At 39.0% G+C, this 21,610-nt stretch overlaps 1 protein-coding gene across 1 annotated transcript in view; it reads right to left on the bottom strand.

Moving 5' to 3' along the window:
- Positions 1-1,230: 1,230 nt before the first annotated feature.
- The window catches only part of ITGA8 (integrin subunit alpha 8), a 113,528-nt gene continuing 93,148 nt past the window's right edge, over positions 1,231-21,610 (bottom strand). The window contains exons 28-30 of the mRNA XM_048306799.1: positions 15,923-16,024; positions 6,567-6,689; positions 1,231-5,306 (exon numbers count right to left, since the gene is read on the bottom strand). Coding sequence (XP_048162756.1) covers positions 5,220-5,306; positions 6,567-6,689; positions 15,923-16,024 — 312 coding nt within the window. The 3' untranslated portion in view covers positions 1,231-5,219. The remainder of the gene's footprint in view (positions 5,307-6,566; positions 6,690-15,922; positions 16,025-21,610) is intronic.

Below are 21,610 nucleotides of genomic sequence, written 5' to 3' on the forward strand. Positions count from 1 at the left end.
CTCCTCCCTTTAAGTTGTTTATAGCTAATGTAGTATCCCGCAGCCTCCTTAACTGCTTGATAGCAAGTCCCTTGTGCCCAGCCACCTTGTGTTTATTCTTGTACCCATGGTGCCTGAAGGGCAGGGCTTCCATGGTGTCACATTCTCCTCAAGAAAAACAGTTCTTTCCCAATTTTAGCCAGCAAGAAAATTTAGTCTTTGTCCTTCTCCACAAGAAAGTTTCTTCTTGGTCAAATTGTGAATGTCTCATTCTACCCCTAGTTTAATGGTGTCAGTTACCCGTGCTCTGCCTGTTCCCATACACAGGGCACACAGGAGGAGATGACAGACCTGGATCTGGATCTTTAGAACAAAATATTTTGGTTTTCACGTTAGTTGGCATGGGAGTATTTGTTACAACAAAGTCAGAACACTCTCCACCTGACCTATCTCCTGACACCTCTTCCAAGCCTAAAATGGAAAAAAAAATCCAGATATAAGCCTGGGTCTCCTGTAAGACTTCACTGTTAGTTTAAATGTATTTTTTTTTCAGGTCTTACTATGCTGACCTATCTTTTCCCAAATGCTACTAAAATATTAAGGACCAACAACAACAACAAAAAATCAGTAAGGGTATTTGGAGAGCCAAGAAATATCATATAAATTCATAATGAAAAATTTCAACGAAGAATATGAAATCTATGGAAACTTTTTGCAGCTTCAGAAATTATTTTCTGGTGCTGCAGGTCTAATGCGATAAATGGGGAGAGTGCTTTTGCTGGAAATGTTAACTTTCATGACCAGGAGAACACCTCAAGAGAGATGGTATTTGTGCTCTTGCCATACACTTGGTTTGGCTGCTTTGTGCAACACTGGTCTTGTGCAAGTTTAAAGCACGCCCTCCTCAGCTTTGCTGGGAGAACTGCCTGGTGTTTGGCTTTTATAGCAATGATAAACAGGGCACACCCTGGCCTGCCTTGACAAGAGAAATGAAGAATCTAAGATTGATTTTTTTTTAATATGACTCTGAATATGAACTTGGGTAAACTGCTGAAAAGGAAGCTAGCCCATGTAATGCACTGACCAATTCACACAGCATCCTGAATTCTGCTCTGCTGCTGTTATCCTGAGTGGCCTCTGGAAAAGCAATACTGTCTGATGCAGTCCAGTTTTGAAAACAGTTCCTGAAGTCTGCTTTACAAACCCTCACTGAAACAAAGAACAATATACAACCAAATGAAATGTAGTACATTGGTTAAGTAGAATAACATGTTGAAAACAAAAGAAACCATCTGAAAAGTGAGTTGAACAATTACTTCCATTCTTCTTTGCTAAAAATCACTGTGTACAGTAGGGTAGTATCTTGAATAGCTAAGTGCCTCTCCAATACAACACACAGGCAAAACAAGAACAGTCCTTCCATATTAAAAGAATTCGTGCTGTGTCACATCATGGTGCCTGCACAAGCTGAGTTGAAGACTTTTTATTGTTAAAAGGCACTGCCATTACACTACATTTTAATATGGATCTTTGCCCACAATCATAAATAAAACACTCACTCATAAACAATTCCTAAAGGCAGTGTGTCAGATGGTATTTAATGAAAAAAAAAGCTTGCTGCAATGGAGTGGAATACCATAGGCTATGGCTGGCTGGGGCTTTCTTTCCCCTCCGTATCTCTAGGTGTTTTGTTGGTTCCCAAACGGCTTTTTAGTTAATGTAAGCTATGCCTACCAGAAGATCTTTCATGCTAATGGATGGAAAGTTCACAGCTAAAATGCAGAGAAAATCAGTACTGTTTTCAAGAGCTGTCTAATGTGGGAAACCTGTAAAAGCTGTGAAAAACAGGAAAAACTCGAAGTGAGTTACAGAATGATGACAAGAAAAAATTATCCTGTGGTAAAATTAAAATTGTATTTGCTAAATATCTTTAAAGACTAAATCCGTAAGGGAAAACATATTCAAGTATACTGATCCCTGTTATGTAAATTCTGAGATCTTCATGAAACAGAAAATATGATACAGTCTGCTGCATACAGCCTTTCTCAAATTCAGCAAGAAGCATATGAAATAAGATGAATGTCTCTCTGTTTAGTAGACTGCTGTGGTGGTCATAGCAATATAGTTTTAAAAGACTGATTTTTTAAGTAATCTTCTGTTTTTCCTGCTCTCTGGCCTACTCCCACGTTCTCTGCAATTAGCATCTTGCCACATACATTGGGAAGCATAAGGCCGAATTACTTTTACAGAAAGCTGCATTTAGTAACTCATTATAAAGCTGACATCACATTCAGTCATCATTCAGTTCAGGATGTGGCAGAGGTTATCATGCAGCACATTACTAATATACTGGGGGGAAAGATTATGTCAACTGCCTGCTAGTGTCCACATCCAGGATGCAATCTCCCCAGGGAATAAACACTCTTGGAAAGCACTAAACCCAGAAATCTTCACAAAGCTGTTTGCAATTTGCAGCCAAAACTATCCACAAATGCTGGGAATAGACTACAGTCCTTGACAACACACAACTCCAGGCATTTCCACGGGGGAAGTTTAATCTACAAGGATGTAGAAATATAAAACAAAGCATCGCTCAAAGTAACTGTTTGTCAGATCATGTGCCTCTAATTTGGTTTCCAGTGACATTACACAGCTGCAGCCAATGGATTTCAGCCAGGCCCAACAGTCACTGAGGTTCTTTTTTGTTTAAATTTAGTATCTGAACATGTTTTGCCCATCATTAAAATGGAGAGTAATTGCTCAAAAGTGAACTGTAGAAATTACAACTGCAAAGAACTTACTAGGTCACCTAGTCCCATCCTCAGAACAATGTCGGATTGAAAACACATTGCAAGAAATACTGAACAGTGCTGTGTTTGTTTTCCTTTTTTTTTCTTCCCCTATTCCTTTTTCTTTATTGTAATCATTATCACTATATTCAAAAATTTAAAAAATAACCACAAATGCCAGTGTAAACATGCTTCAGGTATATAAGAAATACAAAGTATTGCACATACAGTCCTATGTTCGGTATCTCCTTATGGTGCTATTTCATCAGAGTTGTGCAGATGATGTGATTACAATGAGCTGCTGATATTATTTCTGAAGCTGCTACACACAACAATTAAATATTTACAAAAGCTGGAAGCTCACTTTATTTTTTCATGGAAGGATGATTTTGCCTGGAATGTATGGGATACAGAGGTGTGCAAATATGGGACAGGTGTGCTTTGTGGTGGCATTTATCAGCTGTTGTCTCTAATCTACAAGGGAGCAGCTCAAAACCCTTTGGGGGAAGGAGTCTGTTAATGGTTTTCTGGGTGACTGGGAAGATGTCAGGCCTCCCCATCTCTAGGAAACAGAGGTGCTTGCTTGTGTGAAGCACACAGGTGCTTCATCTTTGTGTTCAGAGGCACATGTCTCCTCCTCTAAGGAAGTCCTGTGACCCAGGCACACTGCATCTGATAAACTAAAGACTCCATAAAGATCTTCTTGCTAATTTGCCTTAGATATGAAGGCGGAACACAGCTCCTGCTTGGATTTCCCAGGTCAGTCTGAAAGAAATGATAGACCTGTAAAATCTCATGTCAGACTGACAGAACTGACGATGTCTCATGACTACTCCTATCTTGAAGTATTAGGAAGCAGAAGGGCAGTTATTTAAAATGAGCCAAAAAGTGGCAGAATGGACGAGGCCATTACCAGTTGAGAAGCTGAGATGGATTGGCAAGAAAAGGAACTCAGGAGAAGGCAAGTGGTGTGTATGTTTCATAAAATGAACAATCCCTCCTGACGTTTACACAATATAGCTAATTTCACACTCACAGACAGCACTGAAAGACTCAAACTTTCACATACAAATTTGCACAGATCAGGCCTTACAGTCCCTGCTGGGATAAAGACCATTTGCTGATAGAAGGGAAAGAATCATCCCTTCTTCAGAATCCTAAACCCAGAAAAAAATAGTAAATACTAAGTGTGTATTTTTACTCTTTACCTCAAAATCTTTTTCTTCTTTTTGTTAATGCTTGGCTGGCTGGCATGCTATTTTTCTGCACAAATACAAATCCTGCCACCCTTTCCTGCAAGACTTTGCTTAAAAAATAATTTTATTAATCCCTAAACTTTGCCAAAAGCATTACTTTTAAGATGCTGCCAGTTTGTAGTTTGAAAAATGAAAAAGACAAAGATTTCTTTAGGTGAACAATTATGGCAGTAGCTGTTCCATTTTAAGAGGCAATTTCAATGAAGTAACAGGGCAATGGCCAAGAAAATTTACCCCAGCTCAAACCCTCCAAGCCTTTTCAATATCACCAGTGTGGCTGTGATAATTTAAAACAGTGTTTCAGAAATGACTGTATCCTGTGTCAGTGTACAGCTGCCAGCCCTCAGCAAAGCAAGGACAGGGTAACTCATCCCTGCTCTATACTGTGCATGGATTTAGTTATCTGGGTGTGATACTGCCAGCTCTGGGCTGAAAGAGATACAATGTGTACTTGCTTATCATATATCTCATCCTGTAAAGTGTTCCATAAATCTTCTGCTTTGCAAAACACCTTTCAGCCAAGGAAGTTGTGTTCTGGGCGTACAATGGGTTTACTCTTCTATTTACATGCAAAGTAAGTACACTATTTCTATTCTTTTTTCCTTTCTTCTCTCAAAATCTATGTTGATTATTATATCAGATACTTATTCCAAAAGGTGGAAAAATAAATAATTGTGCCCCATCTATAAAGTTATTTATAGACTACCTTTGTGTTTCAGAAGTACTTTCACAGTACTGATATATTGCCTGTCTCCCTGAGCCATAATTTCATAAAAGTTCTTAGGGAGGTTTCAAAGGTATTCTGCATGATACAGTAGCATTCAGAAGTTTTGTCCTGGTTCATCTTCTAGATAATACAGCAATGAAGGCATTCTCTCCTTGAGAGATTTGGACTTGTTCTGGAAGCATCTCAGTATACCACATGCGCTCAAAAGCATCTGCTGAAACGTAGACTGACTGGAATATGGGATGAACATTCTGTTCAGTGTGAATATGTCTATAAGGTAGTGATAAAGTTGCTTTCTTTGGCAAGGATGGCCATCATGCGGCATGTTCTCAGAACATTGCATAGATCAGATTGATACAATGTCACTTCCTGGTACAAAGGAAGACTGTTGGAAGGAATCTTTCATTTAATCCTCATTGTGTTTCTAGTCTCAGGCAGGATTCTGACTTGAACTGTAACTCTCTTCCTTTATGCATCAGTAGTCTTGTTATTTGTCAGCTGTTGCCTGTCAGCTATGTCATCTTGAGGAGGTCTAGCTCTGTCAAAGAAGCCACACTGCAGAAAACAATCAACAGAAACAAAGACATCATGGTAAGACAACCACAGGAACACTCAGCTGCAGTTTCATTCTTCACTCAGGCAACCTGAAATGTCGGACACAATGTATGGCAGGTTGATAGATTGTGAAGGTATTTTATTTCTATCCAAATCATTCCCTTTGAAAGTTTTAGATGCAAGGCACTGAGTTCCAAAGCAGAGCTTTAAAAATCCAAATTATATTACATGTCTTTGCAGGAGATGTAAAGTTGGTCTGAATGGTGATATGGACTGATGAGAATGAGAAATCTGCTCATCTCAGTTCAGCGAGGCGCTCATTCAGAAAAGAGATTTAGACTGACAAGCAGTAATAATAACAGAGGTGAATTATGTGTTGGGAAATGTCCACAGGACAGTATTGTGACCCAGTCTAAAGATCACTAAAGATTAGATTTCTCTCAGCTTACTTTAACTGCCTAAAAGTCACTCTTTCAGTTGAAAGGTTTTAAGTTCACAAGTGGTCAAAGGAATGTACCACTAAAAGGTAATTACCAAAAGGTAATTTCTCTCCTCCTTCATGTTTAGACATAGCTTTTTGCTGCTGTTACTACCTTACTAGGTGAAGTTGGGCAGTTAGCATAGGCTGTACACCTAACCATAACCTTTAGGCAGCTACAGACAGATGAGCCATATCCTAGCTTAAGGAATTACTTCAATCTTATTTTTAATGTGAACTGAGAGGATGGACAAAAGCTACACTGGCTCCCTGTAATATAGCAGTTACTGGAAACTTGTCTTAAAACTTCTGAAGGGAGTGTAACAACCAACACAAAAATAGAAAACTTTAAAAACCAAAATATATGATATATTAATATAAAAGGAAATCTTCTAAAAATTAATTCTCAGAACTGGTAGTGTTGTTCCATGCTGACAAAAACTGGAAATTCCTGAATTATTCAGAGAAAACAAAGTTAGAGTAACTTCTTTTTGAACCTAAACATCCTGAGATAGAGGATCATAGGTCTTGGGAAACAGAGCCAAACTCTGTATGCCCATTTATAACTGGACTTCAATAATAAAGGAGGACTTTGAGAACAAGTTCCCTGCATAAAGGTCAATTACACTAACATATCAGAAAGGCCAAAACAAAAAAGACACATCTACTGTTGCTTTTGCTCCAAACTGTTAAAGATCACAAAATTCTAGCCTCTCTTTTTATCTGTTAGTATCTTCCAGGGGTTTTTTTAAGGCAACGGTAACAGAAATAATGCAACATACCTTCCATAAAGCTAGTGTCAGCAGAGCTAGTACTAGTAGTCCAAGAAGTATGGCTAGTATTATAACCCATAAAGGGATCTCAAAGGAGACATTTGGGGTGGACCAAATGACAGATGTTCTGATCTGCAATGAAAGGAATACATTTAATGAACAAAAATGAAGCAAGTAAAGCAAATCTGGTAGTAGAATACAGAGACTAGAAGCATTGACTTTAACAGCATTTTGCAGATTAGAAATTCACATTGACCAAAATTCACCCATGTTGGCTTCATTTATTGTAATTTCCTTTCCACCTGTTCATGATAATTATTAGAAATGGAATTCACACATACATAAAAGTTTTGTGTATCAGACATACAAATAATTTCCCCATAATACAGTGGCAAAATAATGCCCTTTTGTGCAGATGCTTCAAGAACATTCAAGGAACAAAGTTCTGCTCACATGAATGCTGGTGCAGCTTAGGCCACTACACTGAATGGCACTGAATTACTCTGAAACAATGGTTGACTTTGGCCCAAACTCTTAATTCAAACCACAGTAGATACCAGCTACATTTTTCTTATTTTAATTTCTGCTGACATACTCGTACACATTTTTTCAGATGATTTGCATTTCAGCTAAGCAGTCAAAAAATGAAACTCAAGGAGTGTGTATTGTCCTTGTGATAAAGCCTAATGCACAGTATGATATTATCTTCTTTAAAAGAAGCCAAGCATACCGACTATTGCCTAAATGGGAAACAAGCATGAAATGCGCTCTTTCCTTGTCTGAGGCTCTACAAAGCAGCAGATGTTAACATCAGTTATCAAAGTTTTAATTGACTTGGCAAACCTCTCTCTTTAGACCTTCATGTGGACAAAGAGTAGTAATAACCCTTCTGCATTTCTCCTTTTGGGGACATCCACTCTCTCCTCCTCATTCTCCTTTCTGTACCTTGTACAAAATTTATTATATGCTCTCAGACTCTGCTTGGAAGACTCCTCATCATTCTCACTGAATATTTGCTCTGTCCCTGCTGCTCCCAACTGGGAAGGAATGATTTTGAGCTTTCCTTAGCTCTTCTGACACAATTATATCCCTTCAGTTTTAGTTCATTTTCTCAAACTTTTCTCTTTGCTGTTAGCCTAGGAAGTGATTTCTCTCTTAGGTTTTCTCTTGGACCCCTCTCATCTACTGTAGTCTCCCTTACACAGGATAAGTATGTGACAGATAGGAGTTATTTGCTTTATGACATGATGAAATCAGTTTGCAAAGAAACTGATGACACAAACTCTCAAATGATATTCCTCTTCTGTGCTCAAGGTACAGCTAGGAAATCTACTCTTTTTAATAAGTTTGACTATTTCCCAGTCCCTGAGCTGCACTCGTAAATTTTCTATGGTTTTTTTTTTCTGCTACTACCTTAGTGATTGATGCACTAGAAATTTAACACAATACTAATTTCTAATTTGTTCATTGAAGAAACAGCAGCCTACATTTTAAGAATGGACACAACTCTGTAGTTCAGCTCAAAACTGTTTCCATTCCCATGCCTCTCACTTCTCTCCTTGAAGGTGGCAAATTTAGTAATTTTATCCTTTCTGCCACATCCAATCCTTTCCTCTCTCACTTTTTCTTATGATCAGCATTCTTTCATAGACTTTTCATTCTGAAAGCACCAGTAGATCTGTCTTTCAGCTACTGTCAGGCTTAACTGGAAGACACTTTTGAACAGTCCTTTTCACTTACTTCATCTGTGCAGCCAACTGCTCCCTACTCTGACACAGCGCTTACAGAGATGGCAGTCTGGTGAGCTCTTCTGATGCACATATTTTTATAGCATCCCTCACCAGGAAACAAAATGTAGGGACAAACTTTCTATGTAGGGTACTACTTGCTTTCTACCAAAGCTTCCACTGAGAGTTACACAGAAAATTCCAAGACACTACGCAGTCCTGGTGTCTGCACTTTAACATTGGCTCTGAAGATGAAGTACTTGCAGTGCTGGCCACACCACTGCTGATCTAACAAACACAGCTAATATACATCTTTGGAGCAGCTCTAACTAGTCGTAAGTCTAAAATATTTCAAAAAGATAACATCTACAAAGAATAAATATGAGAGCTAATTAAAGCAAGAAAAAATTATTTTAAGGCAAAAAGCATTAATAAAACAACCCATGAAATCCCACCCTTATGTCCCAACAGATAGCCTGATGGTGTGATCAAGTGATCAACCATGCCAGTGCAGGAATACCATTTCCTTTGCCAACCTCCTCTTTGGGTTGCTTCTTAACCACTGCAAAATTTCATAGCCTCTCTGCATCATTAGATTCAGCTAGAGCAGAGCTCATTTAGTGAGGATAAAATGTTTTTGAATGGCTCTGCTTGTGTCTCAGAGTGGCATTAAAATGCAAGGGCAGAGCAAATGAGAGAAGGGTCATCTGAACTGTCTGCAGAGATTCTTCCCGAGAAAAGCCAATTAAGGAAAAAGATGAATTCAAGTAAAAGGCTAACTGACCAGGGAAAACAGAAAGGATGCAGTTACAAGGGGCTGCTTGAAGCCTGTAGAAAACAATGAGCTCAGCTGTCCAAGCAAGAAAGCATCTCCCTTCTACTGCTTGAAAAGCATGTATGCTGCCCTGAAGCAAGCCTGATCACATACAGCACAAGAGTTGGGAAGTGCTGATGAAAATTCATGGGCCCCAAGACAGGAAAACCAGATTGATTCAAAAAACCTCAACTCATTCACCTCTGTTGGCAAACTCTGAGGTACTATGCACAGGAAGTTACAAATTTTAGTTATTGTTTGGAAAGGACCCGACACTGTCAACATACAGATTGCATATCTTAATCATCTAAGATTTGAGCTTCACTGTAGTTTCTATTCTTAACATTATCACTTACCTGAGCATGTTGCTGTGAAGCTGGAGCACTAATGTGAAAGACCACTTACAAAACCATCTTAAAAAATATTTGTAAAACAGCAGCAAAAATAAAAGGCAATCAGTGCTTTCTGTTGTCTCAAGTTTAACAAAATGACCCCATTATACAGCAAGATCAAATCTCAGGGAAGACCTATTTGCATGGAAAGACTTTATTTTGCCATTTCTGCTACTGATAGCTTCTGCCAAATTCCTAGGTGGCATAATGTGACTGAGATAAATACAAGAGGAAATGGGAGTCAGCATTGCTGCTTTAGGGTGGATTGTAGAACATTAGTAAAACAGAAGAAAAGGATTTTGACAAGCTGCCGGCCAGGTATGGTTGGCATGATAGATGGATGGTCACCCGGGTTCCAGGAAAGGATTAATTTCTGGAGTAGCCTGGAGGGGGCATGGCCAGGACCTGAAGGTTACTCTATACCACCTCACACTATTGCTGAGGCTGGGGGAAGGGAGCCTCTTCCAAAGTTCCTCCCAGTTGAGTAAGCATGGCAGAGGGAGCTGTCAGTATTGTCTATTGTCAGGGAGTTTCCCTGACAATCTTTCCTTTCTTGTACCCTCTGTCATTAGTATTGTTGCTGTTACTGTTAATTTTCTTATCTCATTGCTGTTTTCTGTAAATTTTTCTTATCTCAACTCAAGATCTTTACATTTTTTACCTTCAGTTCTTATCTCCAATCCTGTTGCAGGGTGAGAGGGAGGGGAAAGCAGGGAAGAGAGCAAGCGGTGCGTGATTTGGAGAGTCACAGTGGGAGAACTAAACTGGGGAGTACCGTTCCTAAACCATGACAACAATCTACTGAAATGGTAATCCTGAATATGGAAATTATCTGAGTGGGCAGGTACTACTGTAGGAAGAACTTTTGGTTTACACATTTCTTCAGACAGTATTTGACTGAACCACATCTAGTTTGATGCCTTAGGTTTTAACTTTTATATTTTTCAAATTCTGTTCTGCTTAGTGTATAACTGAAGTTTCTTGTAGCCTGTTAATTTCTGCTCTGTTGTGCTAGGTAGACATAACAAAGCCTCTCTGGGCCTGCTTTCCAAGGACACCCAGACCGTCCTAGGCCCAAAAAGTATAAACTGAAAAGCCTCTAAAGGGGGGTAAACGGAGGGAAATTACATCATTAAACTGAAGCTTTAATTGGAGAATCAACCCTATATGCAAATGAACCAAACCTATAAAAGTGTGAAGAACTCGTGACCTGTTGTCCATCTTGGGGTCCATCTTGGCAATAGCCTCTGGCCCCAGGGGGTACCTTTGAAGGACTTTCAAATAAATACCTGCCTTACTCCTGTCTAGTGTCTGTGTCTAGGAGGCCTCTCAAGGACTCAGTTCCTTGGGCACCAAGTCCACTTTAACCCAATCTAAGGTAACTACTTCAGCACCACAGGTGCTCTCAGACAGGGGTGAAGTAAGCTGCTGCCTGGTGTTTGGGTCTGAATGGCTCATAGGGCTACATATGATTGCACAGCAGCAGAGCAACAACTAGACTCTTAATGCGTGCCAGTTCACTGTTCAAAATTAGGTAGGGTCAATCCAGACCTCAAAGCATGTTTGAGATCCTCCTGCAATCAGTGGAAACAGACTATTTCATTAGGGATGGTAGATAGATTTTGGATAAAGCTGATAGCAGTGTATGCAAATACAAGTACCCATGTTGCCTTTCCATGCCTTCTTTTATGTGCCACTTCCTAGATGTTTGTTGTATTTGTCTGTTGTGTTTTCTTTCCTCTTAGGCTACAAAAACAATAAGACCAGCTAGCTCTTCTTCTGGTATCTACAGAGCACCTATCAGCATGGATCCAGATAAGGACATGTGGATCTTCCTGAGGATGCTGAATAATGATGAGTGGTATAGCAGCACTCAGCCTTGCTTGTGCTGCCCGGGTTCAGAATCTTTTCTCCCTTCCTCCTTCTGTCATTCTGCCTTTACAGACAGTCAAGTGAACTTGTGGTTTAATTTCAGTAGCTCAGCTGGAGCTTGACAAATGTTGAAACATAAACAAGGAATTGTAATCTAGAAGAGCAGGGTATCATGTTTATAATCCTTAGATTATCAGCAATGAGCAAAACAGACAGCAGAAATTAGTCTATCCTGTATTAAGCAGAATGCTGCTGCAAAGCTGGCGCATCTCTGTTCTCTTTTAGCCTGAGTGCAGCCAAAGCTAATGACATTTGCCTGCTAAAATCTTGAAACCATCCTGTTGCACCCACACACTTTTTTCCATGAATCCTTCTTTGTCTTAGGTTTTAAAAGCGAGGGGATGGTTGTGCTAAGTACTTGAGATTTATTTCCTGAGCAGGGGATTATTTGTAGGCATCAGTCTCACTCCTGCCTGTGTGCATTACCAGTAGGATATAATGCCCCCGGGCTGCCACCCTTTATACTCTACACAAAGACTTGCAAGGCTACTAATGCAATTGCTGCTGAACAGTTTGACACTGCAAGTCCTGAACACCCACAGAGCTGAGACAGAAGCTGGAGGGGTAGAAAGAAACAAAACATTCCTTCAGTTTTGTTTGCCTTGTTTCACCATTTTTACAGAGGACCGTCCCTTCTTTGCCCCATGCTGTCCACAACAGTTTTACATACGATTTTGATTTAAGACAAGTTTGTATTTTCAGCTTGGGTTTCTGTTCTTCTCCATGTGGTAGGTTTAGCACTGCAGGATCAGAGCCAGGGAATGTTTCCAACTAAGGTGGCCAATAAGAAGTGGAATTTTTACACAAGTGTTGCATGTTGACACTGTACTTTAGATGTGTCTTGGCTTTCCTCTCCGTTCAGGACAAGACTTTATGTGGAACATTGAAAATAGTGCTTGCTTCTCTGTCAGGTGGGTGAAAAGCACAGCTCACAGACTTGAGAGGAGCCATTGACTTCTGACACTGCTGAATGTCTCACACCTTTTGTATGCAAAGGGTGCCTCAAGCACTGAGATGAGGGTGAAGTCAACCCAAGAGTTATAGACAGAGCCTTTGTTTGCTATTGGAAATAAAATCCATGCTGGTCTTAGCACAGATGCTGTCTGATAGTCTTAACTTCATAACCCCTCTTGTGGTTCCATGAAAGTCACTTGTTGCTTATGAAAGTGCTCTGCTGGGGAGGGTTTTATTTTCCTTTTTAAAATGTGCCAGTTAAGCACATTCTAAGTAGAAAAGATAATTATTAGGTTTTTTCCCACTGTATTTTGTACAGTTTGGATTTTGCTTCTGATTTTGGTGTTACTCAGTGTGTCTTCAAAATAGTCTTTGATTCCTCTTGAAGGGAGCACAAAGCAGAGAGAAGCACATGTAGAAAGTTGCTGGTTCACCAACAGTTCCATGTGTATAGATGGGAATTAGGTTTTACTGGTGCAAACTTCCAGCATCTGTGGTCAGAATTCAGTGCATGCTAGTGGGATTCTCACTTTTTTTTTTTTTTCCCCTGGGTCTCTGAAAGACACACTTTAAAAAATAAATCAACTTCTCCATAATTTATTATGCAACTTTAAGAAACAGTAGCTAAATTAATTATTATTCTAGTTTTACTACTTTTGCTGCCCATGATGACCTTCCTTTAGTCTTCAGCAATTTTGCTTATAGAGGCTGAGATACAGGAATTCTTTTGTACTCCTACATGTCCCCATCCATACCTTTACAGCATGATGTTCTTATATGTTCTCAAAAAATGCTCAAAATAGAATGTAAAAGCTCCCTTGAGCTTGAAGTCACATTTATGTTTACATTTTACAAATGTTTATGCAAATACATTTCATGAGGAATATAAGCTTATCTAAAATGAAAGTGCTATCATCTTGTAATAAGTAAACAAAGTTGTAGGCCTTAGTCTGCAACCAGTTTTACTCACTGTAGGACACTGGTCAAACAGTTTATACTAAAGGCATCCACAGTGAAAAGCCTATCAAACATTTAAGAAAAGCAATCATATTTTATTACATTCCCAAACTGGCTCAAGAATCCTAAATTAAAATAGAGCAAATTGCTGCTTATTCTAACTTTGTACTTCTTGCAATAAAAAATACTTTAATGTTGCACATGAAATTCACCAAGTAAGACAGTATTTACCACAATAATACTTGTAACAAAAAATCGAAAATTTTCTCTTGAATGATTCAGCTGTTAGCAAGGAAATCCAACCAGTTGTATAATATATGGTTGCAATTCTAAGACTACCAAAATTAATGGAAATACTATTGTAGATGTCAGTGGATTCTGGTTTAACATCCACGCTGATTTTCTGTTTGATGCATTTTCACTCTAATGTTTTACTATAGAAGGTCTAGATTTTCTTACATTTACATAATGTTTCACCTTTGTATCATAACCCTGTGTACAAGACCCATGTGTTCAAGACCTGTATTCCATGATGATAGAAATAAAGCCCTCAGTGCTGCAAATATGACCACATGACTCTGTAGGTTACTTATGTGCATGGGATTATTCATGCCATTAAAACTAAATGTAAATATCAGCCTGCATAATTGGAATCCAGCACTATATGAATTAAATGAAGGACATATGCTCTGTTCTTTTAAATGTATTATCTTCTCTATATAAACTTTAAAGTGTTAGCTGATTATGAGATATACACTTTTGAAAATTAATTTAAAAAATATTTAAATCTTTCTTTCACTTCCACCCTTTCATTGTCTGAAAGAAAACCATAAACATTGAAATAAATCTTCAGAAGCTTTTAAAACACAACTAGTGATCTTTTTCAGAAGGAGCAAAAATATTAAGCTTTGCCCAACTTCAAGGAAATATTTCTTCTTGCAAGTGGAACATCAAAGAACTGGTGCATATAACACACCAAGCTGTAGAGCTGGCAAGTATCCACTGCCATGTCCAGATATGAAATGACATAAAAGCGTTATCATTTTTCAACATTTTACAGTTGCCATTATAGGCATTTTGCTGTAAATCATCTGCTGCAAATAACAAGCATTATACTGGCTGGAGTAAGAGAATGAAATGCTTATCTGAGCATTTGGTAGATCATCTGACACTTGTTGAGAACAGCAGGCTATCACCTGGGGTAAAGCACTTCAGTCCAGATGAAGGCCCCACTATCAACAGAATTCTGCACATGTGTTTCTGGTATGGAACACATGCTGCAAGAAAATAAAAAGAGCCCCAGTATATCTGTCAGCTTGGTGCCTTTGAACCTTTCTGGATGAATACTGCATTAAGCACCAATCCTCTCTAGTGAAATCATGGTTCTATTGATGAGGGAGGTTGGAGTCACTGTGCACACAGAACCAAGATTTTACCTTGTGTCTTCTCAGAGCAAGTATCAATCAACCATTAAATCTGTGCATGTACAAAACCAAACTTTATAGCCTGTACCCTCTGAAATATACTCAAAGTAAGCTATAAAGTGTATTATTCTGGTTTTCTAGGTAAGAAAATATTCTGCCCCTACTACTACATCTCAACAGACTGATAAGATGTATTTTCACCACAGTTCAACTTGGCAAAGCTTGAACTGAGCTTGTATTTTAAAAGAAGGACTGTAACTGATGAATCATTATAATAATGAGAACATTAAGCCTTAAAATTTCAGATTACTCTTATACTAGAATAAATTTTTGCACACGTATTTTACTTATTTCTATCAGTAATGAAAAAATAGAGTGAATTTTACACATGATATTAGACACCATGAGAAGCAAATTATTTTAAAGTGCTCCCCAAACCCAATGCTTCAGCACCAGCAAACAATTAAATCAAATTTATGCCTCCAAAATTAATTTTTCATATAGTACTCCAGGGCCATACAGATTTCAGTCTGCAAATAAGGCAAGTATTTTAGCATCTATCTATCTATCTATCTATCTATCTATCTATCTATCACTTCTGTAAGGATTACCAAGTAAATTTGTATCTTGCACTTGATGTGCTGTGAGGTGGAAACCCTAGAAAGGCATACAAACCTTCCTGAAAATCAGGGTAACAAAGAAGCTTAATACAGATAAGAGAGAAGTTGCTGTAGACAACACATAAGCTTGTGGGAGAGAACTGCTGACTGGGAGAAGAGTGAGATCTCTAAACCTGACAGAAACATGATTTTGGATTTTGTATAAAAATTTCCTCCAGATTATCTTTTGCCCCAAACAAAGTAACTAGATTCTTGCTTTCATGGTTGTTTTATTTTGGGTGAAAAATCCATCCTAATAGCAATAAAGCTGTCTGCACATTAGTGCAGCAAGAAATTATTTTAAAATGTAATTAGAATCACGTATCATCAACTTCCACAGAAAGTAATGAAATTATTTCCTTTAGGTAGTGATTCCTTCAGGAATTTACACTAGAAACACAGGAAAGACTAATCTCAATATTTTAATCTATAAAAACTTTCACAGCTGTGATTAGAGTGACCAAATACACGTGCTTCACACCAAGATATAATTTTCAGTTACTTACTGCTATGCTTCCCTCAGGGAGCTTTTCTGGTTGCACTTTATATGGCATGCTCTTAACTTTGAAGGAAACATTGGAAGAAAGACTGTAGAGACCATTCTTTCTCTGAAATTATAGGAAAAAAGAAATTATTAAACCCCCTATCTATATTTAAAAGCATTATGAAAAATAAGCAGACAAAAAAACCCCAGAGCACTGATTTCGTAAGTCAAAGATGGTTTCTGTTGGTGAAGAGTGCAGGAATTCTGAGACCTGTATGTGTCCATGAGATAAATAAATATCATAAAGCTGCAATACAAAGGCCCATGTTCAAAATGGGGAAGAAGGGTTAGATATGAAGAAAGACACATACAGTTGTTTCTCATAATTCTCTCTGAAACAGGTGAGTTAGAAGCATGAGTGAAGTTTATGGGGTGTCTGTGTTTTAAACTCTCACCTCTGCTCACCAAGCTCAACAACCAATATGGGTATATTGAGAACATTTGCAGGCCTATGCTGAGACCAGGTTGGCAGAGCTTCCTGATAACATCAAAGGAATGGCTGTGCCTTCCCACCAAAGAACAATAGTAGGAACAAGCATCTTTGAACTTCAATTAGTCAGAATCACAGAATAGTTTGGGTTGGAAGGGCCCTCTAGAGATAACTAGTCCAACTCCTCTGCTAAGGCAGAGTCACCTAGACCAGGTACACTTCGAATGGGATTGATTTCCTATTAGAGAAGAGTTCAAAAATCCCACTCACCTTGCTTGCTTACTAAGTTGTGTCAATGTGAGAGGAATGTATAGCAGCCATTGTTTAACTGGCCACCTCATAAAATATTTATATAGCTGTCATTAAGCATTTCAACAAACCCAAAGAGGTGCACACAAAACATGCAACTGATTTTATGGGTGACCCTACATGCAACTCATTTTGTATATCCCTTCCCATGTAAATTTGGTGTAGTGATATGGGTCTCCTTTGAAAGTGCTTTGATATTCTCTGAAGACTGCTAGATGGTTAAGGGTTAATATGGTCAATGGAATCCAGAGGGCTAGGAGTTATGACTATTATATCCTTTTTCTATATTATTATTATTATTATTATTATACCATCCCAATTTTGCTACTGTCTTAACCCTTTATGAAATATGATGATCAGATTTCAACACAATGTTTGACTGATGATTTACAGAATAACATATCCTTTTAAGTAAAGCAGTCTTTCCTTTTGTCACCAGCTTCTTACAGTCCAGCATATTTGGAACACCTGCAAAACTTTCTCCTTCCTTCTATTTCTCACATATTTAGGAGTTCTGCTCCATTGACAAGATTTGGTTCCTGTGTGATTGTTCAACATCTTTTCCTCAGTTTTTCCCTGTAGTTTCCTGTTGCATCAAAGGCATAAACCCTCTCAAAGAACTGCTTTTCCTCCTTCAGCTGTTTTGTTGAGCAAAGACTGAGGTGAGAAGACCCCTTGATAACTTGGGCTACTACTTCTTTCCTTCAGTGACGGAGAAAGGTTTGTTTGTGAACATGACCTGAAATAAGCATAACATAAACCTGGGAGCCAACCTGGATGCATTTGAATGACTACGGCCCAAATCAAATTTTTCACAGAACTGCTGTGGTTGGAGAGCGTATTTGGAGTTTGTTTGCTCCAACCACAGGCACAGTAAAGTAGAGCAGTATGCTCAGGACCATGTCCATTTAGGGTTTGAATATCTGCAAGAAAGGAAACTCCACAATCTCAAGAAGCAACCTATTCCAGTTTTTTACTACCCTCAAAGTAAAAAAAGGTTTTTTTCTTATGTTTAAATGGATTTTCCTTTATTTAAATTTGTGCTTCTTCCCTGTTCCTGGATATTGAGAAGACCCTGTAGTGTTTTCTTTACTCCCTCCTATCAGATGTTTATACACACTGATGAGATCCCTCCTGAGCTTCTTCTTCTCCAGACTGAATATTCCCATCTCTCTCATCCTCTCCTGCTATATCAAATGTGCAAGCCCTTAACCATCATTGTGGCTCTTAGCTGGACTTGCTGCAATATGTTCATGTCTCACTTTTCTCAGGGAGCCCAGGACTGAACTCCAGATCTGTTTCATCAGTGCTGAGTACCGAGGAAGATTCAATTCCCTTTGCCTGCTGCCAATGCTCTTCCTCATGCAGCCCAAGAGGTTGTTGACTTTCTTTTCTGCTAGGGTACACACAGTGTGCTCATGTTCAACTTCATGTCCAGCAGAACTCCAACATCCTTTGCTAGAATCCTGCCTTCCAGCTGGTTGGTTCCTAGCCTGTACTGGTGCATAGGATTATTCCTCCTGTGGTACAGCACTTTGCATTTCCCTTTGTCACACTATGAAATTCCTGCCAACACGCTTCTCCAGCCTGTTGAGGTTCCTCTGAAGGGCAGTACAAAGAACTGGTATATCAATGACTCCTTCCACTTCACTACAATCTGCAAATTATCAGGCTATCAGGTTGGTAAGCATGATATCCCTTTTGTAAATTTATGCTGACAGCTTCCAATGATCTTCCTCTCCTTGAGATGTTTGCAAATGGCTTCCACATTTTTTCTCCACCACCTTCTCTTCTCAGGGGTTGAAATAAGATTGACTGACCTATAGTTCTCTGAATCCTCCTTGAAGACAGGTGTTACCATTTGCATTCTTGCAGTTTTCAAGAACTCCCCCCCAATCAGCATGAGCTTTCAAAGATAATTGAGAAAGGTCTCACATTGTTGTTGCCCCTCCTGCAGGACTTGTACTTGTATTCATCAGGTTCATTGGACTTTTGTATGCCCAATTTGTTTAAATGTTCCCCTATCCTGATATCCCTCCTCTGAAGATAAATGTTGATAGCTGCAAGTTTCCTCTCTGGTTGCAGAGGCCTTGGATTACTGTATGCAGGTTTTACCAGTAAAGACAAAACTGTGGAGGCATTGAGTAACTCAGCCTTTTCTATGTCCCATTCAGCAGAAGACCCATATTCTCCTTAGTCTTCTTTTGGCTGCTGATATAAAAGCCTCCTTAATACCCTTTAAGTCCCTTGCTAAGCTCAGGTCCTGGTGGGCTTCTACTTTCCTAACTCTGTCCCTGCATTCTCAGACCCTCTCTATATTCCTTATCCAGCCCCTGCACTGGGTCAATTGACTCTGCTTCCACCTCTTTCGTGTTTCATAGAACCATAGAATCATAAAGATTGGAAAAGATGATTGAGTGCAACCTTTAACCTATTACTATCTTTGTATGTCTGAGTTGTACCAGGGTGGTAAAACTCCCATTTGTCAGGATGGACAGTTCTTGAGCTTAAAGGAGGTGATTCTGATCCTGAAGAATCAGTAGTTCTTCTGGAACTCTCTTTTTTCCAGGATCATCTCCCATGGACTTCTTCCAAGCAGATCCCTGTAAAAGGTGCTCTCCTGAGCTCCAGGGCTGTAGTTCTGGTATTTGCCTTGTCTGTTCTCCTTTTTAAAAGCTAATTTTCTCTGCAAATATGTGAGGGTTTACTGGTGATAAAAAGCCAGCACAGTTATTGCCTTCTGGAACTCATTTGGCTATGCCATAATTTTGTTCTTTTAAAATATTGAGAGCAGCTGAATGGTTATTATCAGAAAATTCAACCTCTCATTGGTGCTTATACTGGGAAAGAGCAATACTAAAACATCTGTCTCAAACAACTACACAGGGATGGTCACATAAGCTGTCTAACACAGCATCAAATGAAAGGGAGGTACCTTTTTTATCAATAGAGCTTGAAATGAAAAATTAGACTTGGTAAGTAAGTTTTATACACTTTCATGATGCTGATCATCTATGGAGTGATATTCAAAAAAAAGATTTTTCCTTATCACCTTAATTATTTTCCATTTCCAGACTCAAACCATTCTTCATATTTTATACTTCAGCACTAGATTCCTCCTCACACAAAATCTCAGCATGTTTCTGTTGCTGTGCATTCAGAAAAAAAAATCTGAAAAAAGCTTTATCTTTTCAATCCCAAGCAATTCTTATTATGCAGGATTCTGGATATGATTATATGATTTATAAAAGTAATCTGTAATGGAGAGAGCAGAATAGGTTATATTACTGAAGAAGTAGACATTAGACATTCAGACGGATTGGCTAAGGCATTAACTCTCTTGAAACCTCCCATAAAGGAAACACAGCACTAATGGAAAAATAAAGCCTTTCACCTACTATACTACAAATATGGCTTATTTCATTTTCAGCTTATATCAGCAACAAGAACACGAGAGGAGTGTACTTCCTGTGGATTAATGCTTGGCTTGGGTTAATAAGCTTGGGTTGTGACCACAGCTATCAACTCGCCTCAACCCTTCATTAGGCTCCTGGAAATACTGGAATACAGGAATGGAGACTATAAAAGACTAGAGGGTATTTTCCTGCATTTACAGAACTATGTGTTTGTGGCAAAGAACTTGAAAACAGTGACTGCGGTCAACACTGGTTGCAACCAGGATTCTTACTTGTACTAACACCTTTGAGATAGAAGCAGATGTCTTTCCTACAGCCTTTTTAATAATTCTCAAGCCAATTGTAAGAAACAGCATTTCTTTACCATATCATTTTTTAAATAGTGTATGTTTAAATATTCAGTATTTACTGGAAGCTGCAGGACTTGTGGTTGGAAATTCAAGCCGAGGACTTAGTCATGGCTCAGAGTAAGGGGAAGAAAGAATTTGGTATTTGTGTCAGTGCTTAATGACCAACAGTAGACAGCCCAGCCCTAACTACACTGACCTTTTGTGTCAGAACAAGCAGAACCTGATCTTGTGCTCGTTGCTGAGACAGTAGTTTGCAATATTCTGGGAAGAAGACAAAACATGGCCATCCCCTGTGTTGCCTGGGTGGCAGATCCTGCCGATGTACTTATTAAAGCTTCTCTCTCTCTACATGCTTTTGTTTTACAAATAGATTTTTGAATTGAAGCCTTTGTTTTCTTTAAAAGTTGTGAGACAAAAAAGCAGACAGAAATGAGGGAAAGTGTTCCCAATAAATATTCAGTGCAGTGTTTTCCTAAGTACAATTGAGACCAAAATAATGTGAGAAGTGCTGGAAAATCTTTGACAATTTGAAGGACAGTTTTCCAGTCTCCAGTGGAAAGCTGGTGCTTTCTGCAGACCTACACAGACCTGCTGACCCCCCCAAGGCATCTCTAAGGCATGTGGGCACCATGGTCAGAGAGCACACTGAAATGCAGAGACAAATCTGGCTCCCAGGGAGCTAGACTGAGGGTAGGAGGAACAAAACCTTTAGCAGCCTAAAGACTGGCAGATCATTGCTGTTCTGTAGATTTTAACAGCTCAGCTACTGGAAAAAGTCCCCAGAACAACTCTGTTTCATTGCCTCTATGGAGAATTGTTCAGGCTCGTGGAAATCCTTTTCCTTCTGCTTAGATGTAGCCCAGTGAAGTCTCCCCAGCTGAAGTGCACATGCTTTCCCTACGGAGCTGCATGTTGTGGTGGTATTTTCACCACAAGAACTTAGGACTTCTGCACATGGAGTTCAGTGCTGATACAACAATATTGGTGCTGTTTGATTAAAACTTGTTCCCTTTGTGTCTGCTGCAGTCTGGCACACTTTAAAGGCAGGAGGGTAAGCAACACCTTTAAAATACATGCTTTGGGAATTCATTAGCTTGCTTTCTTTGACCAATACATACCAAGACGTGAACTGCTGCCAATAGAGT

This window comes from Corvus hawaiiensis, chromosome 1 (assembly GCF_020740725.1).
Source record: "Corvus hawaiiensis isolate bCorHaw1 chromosome 1, bCorHaw1.pri.cur, whole genome shotgun sequence".
Taxonomy (NCBI): Eukaryota; Metazoa; Chordata; class Aves; order Passeriformes; family Corvidae; genus Corvus; species Corvus hawaiiensis.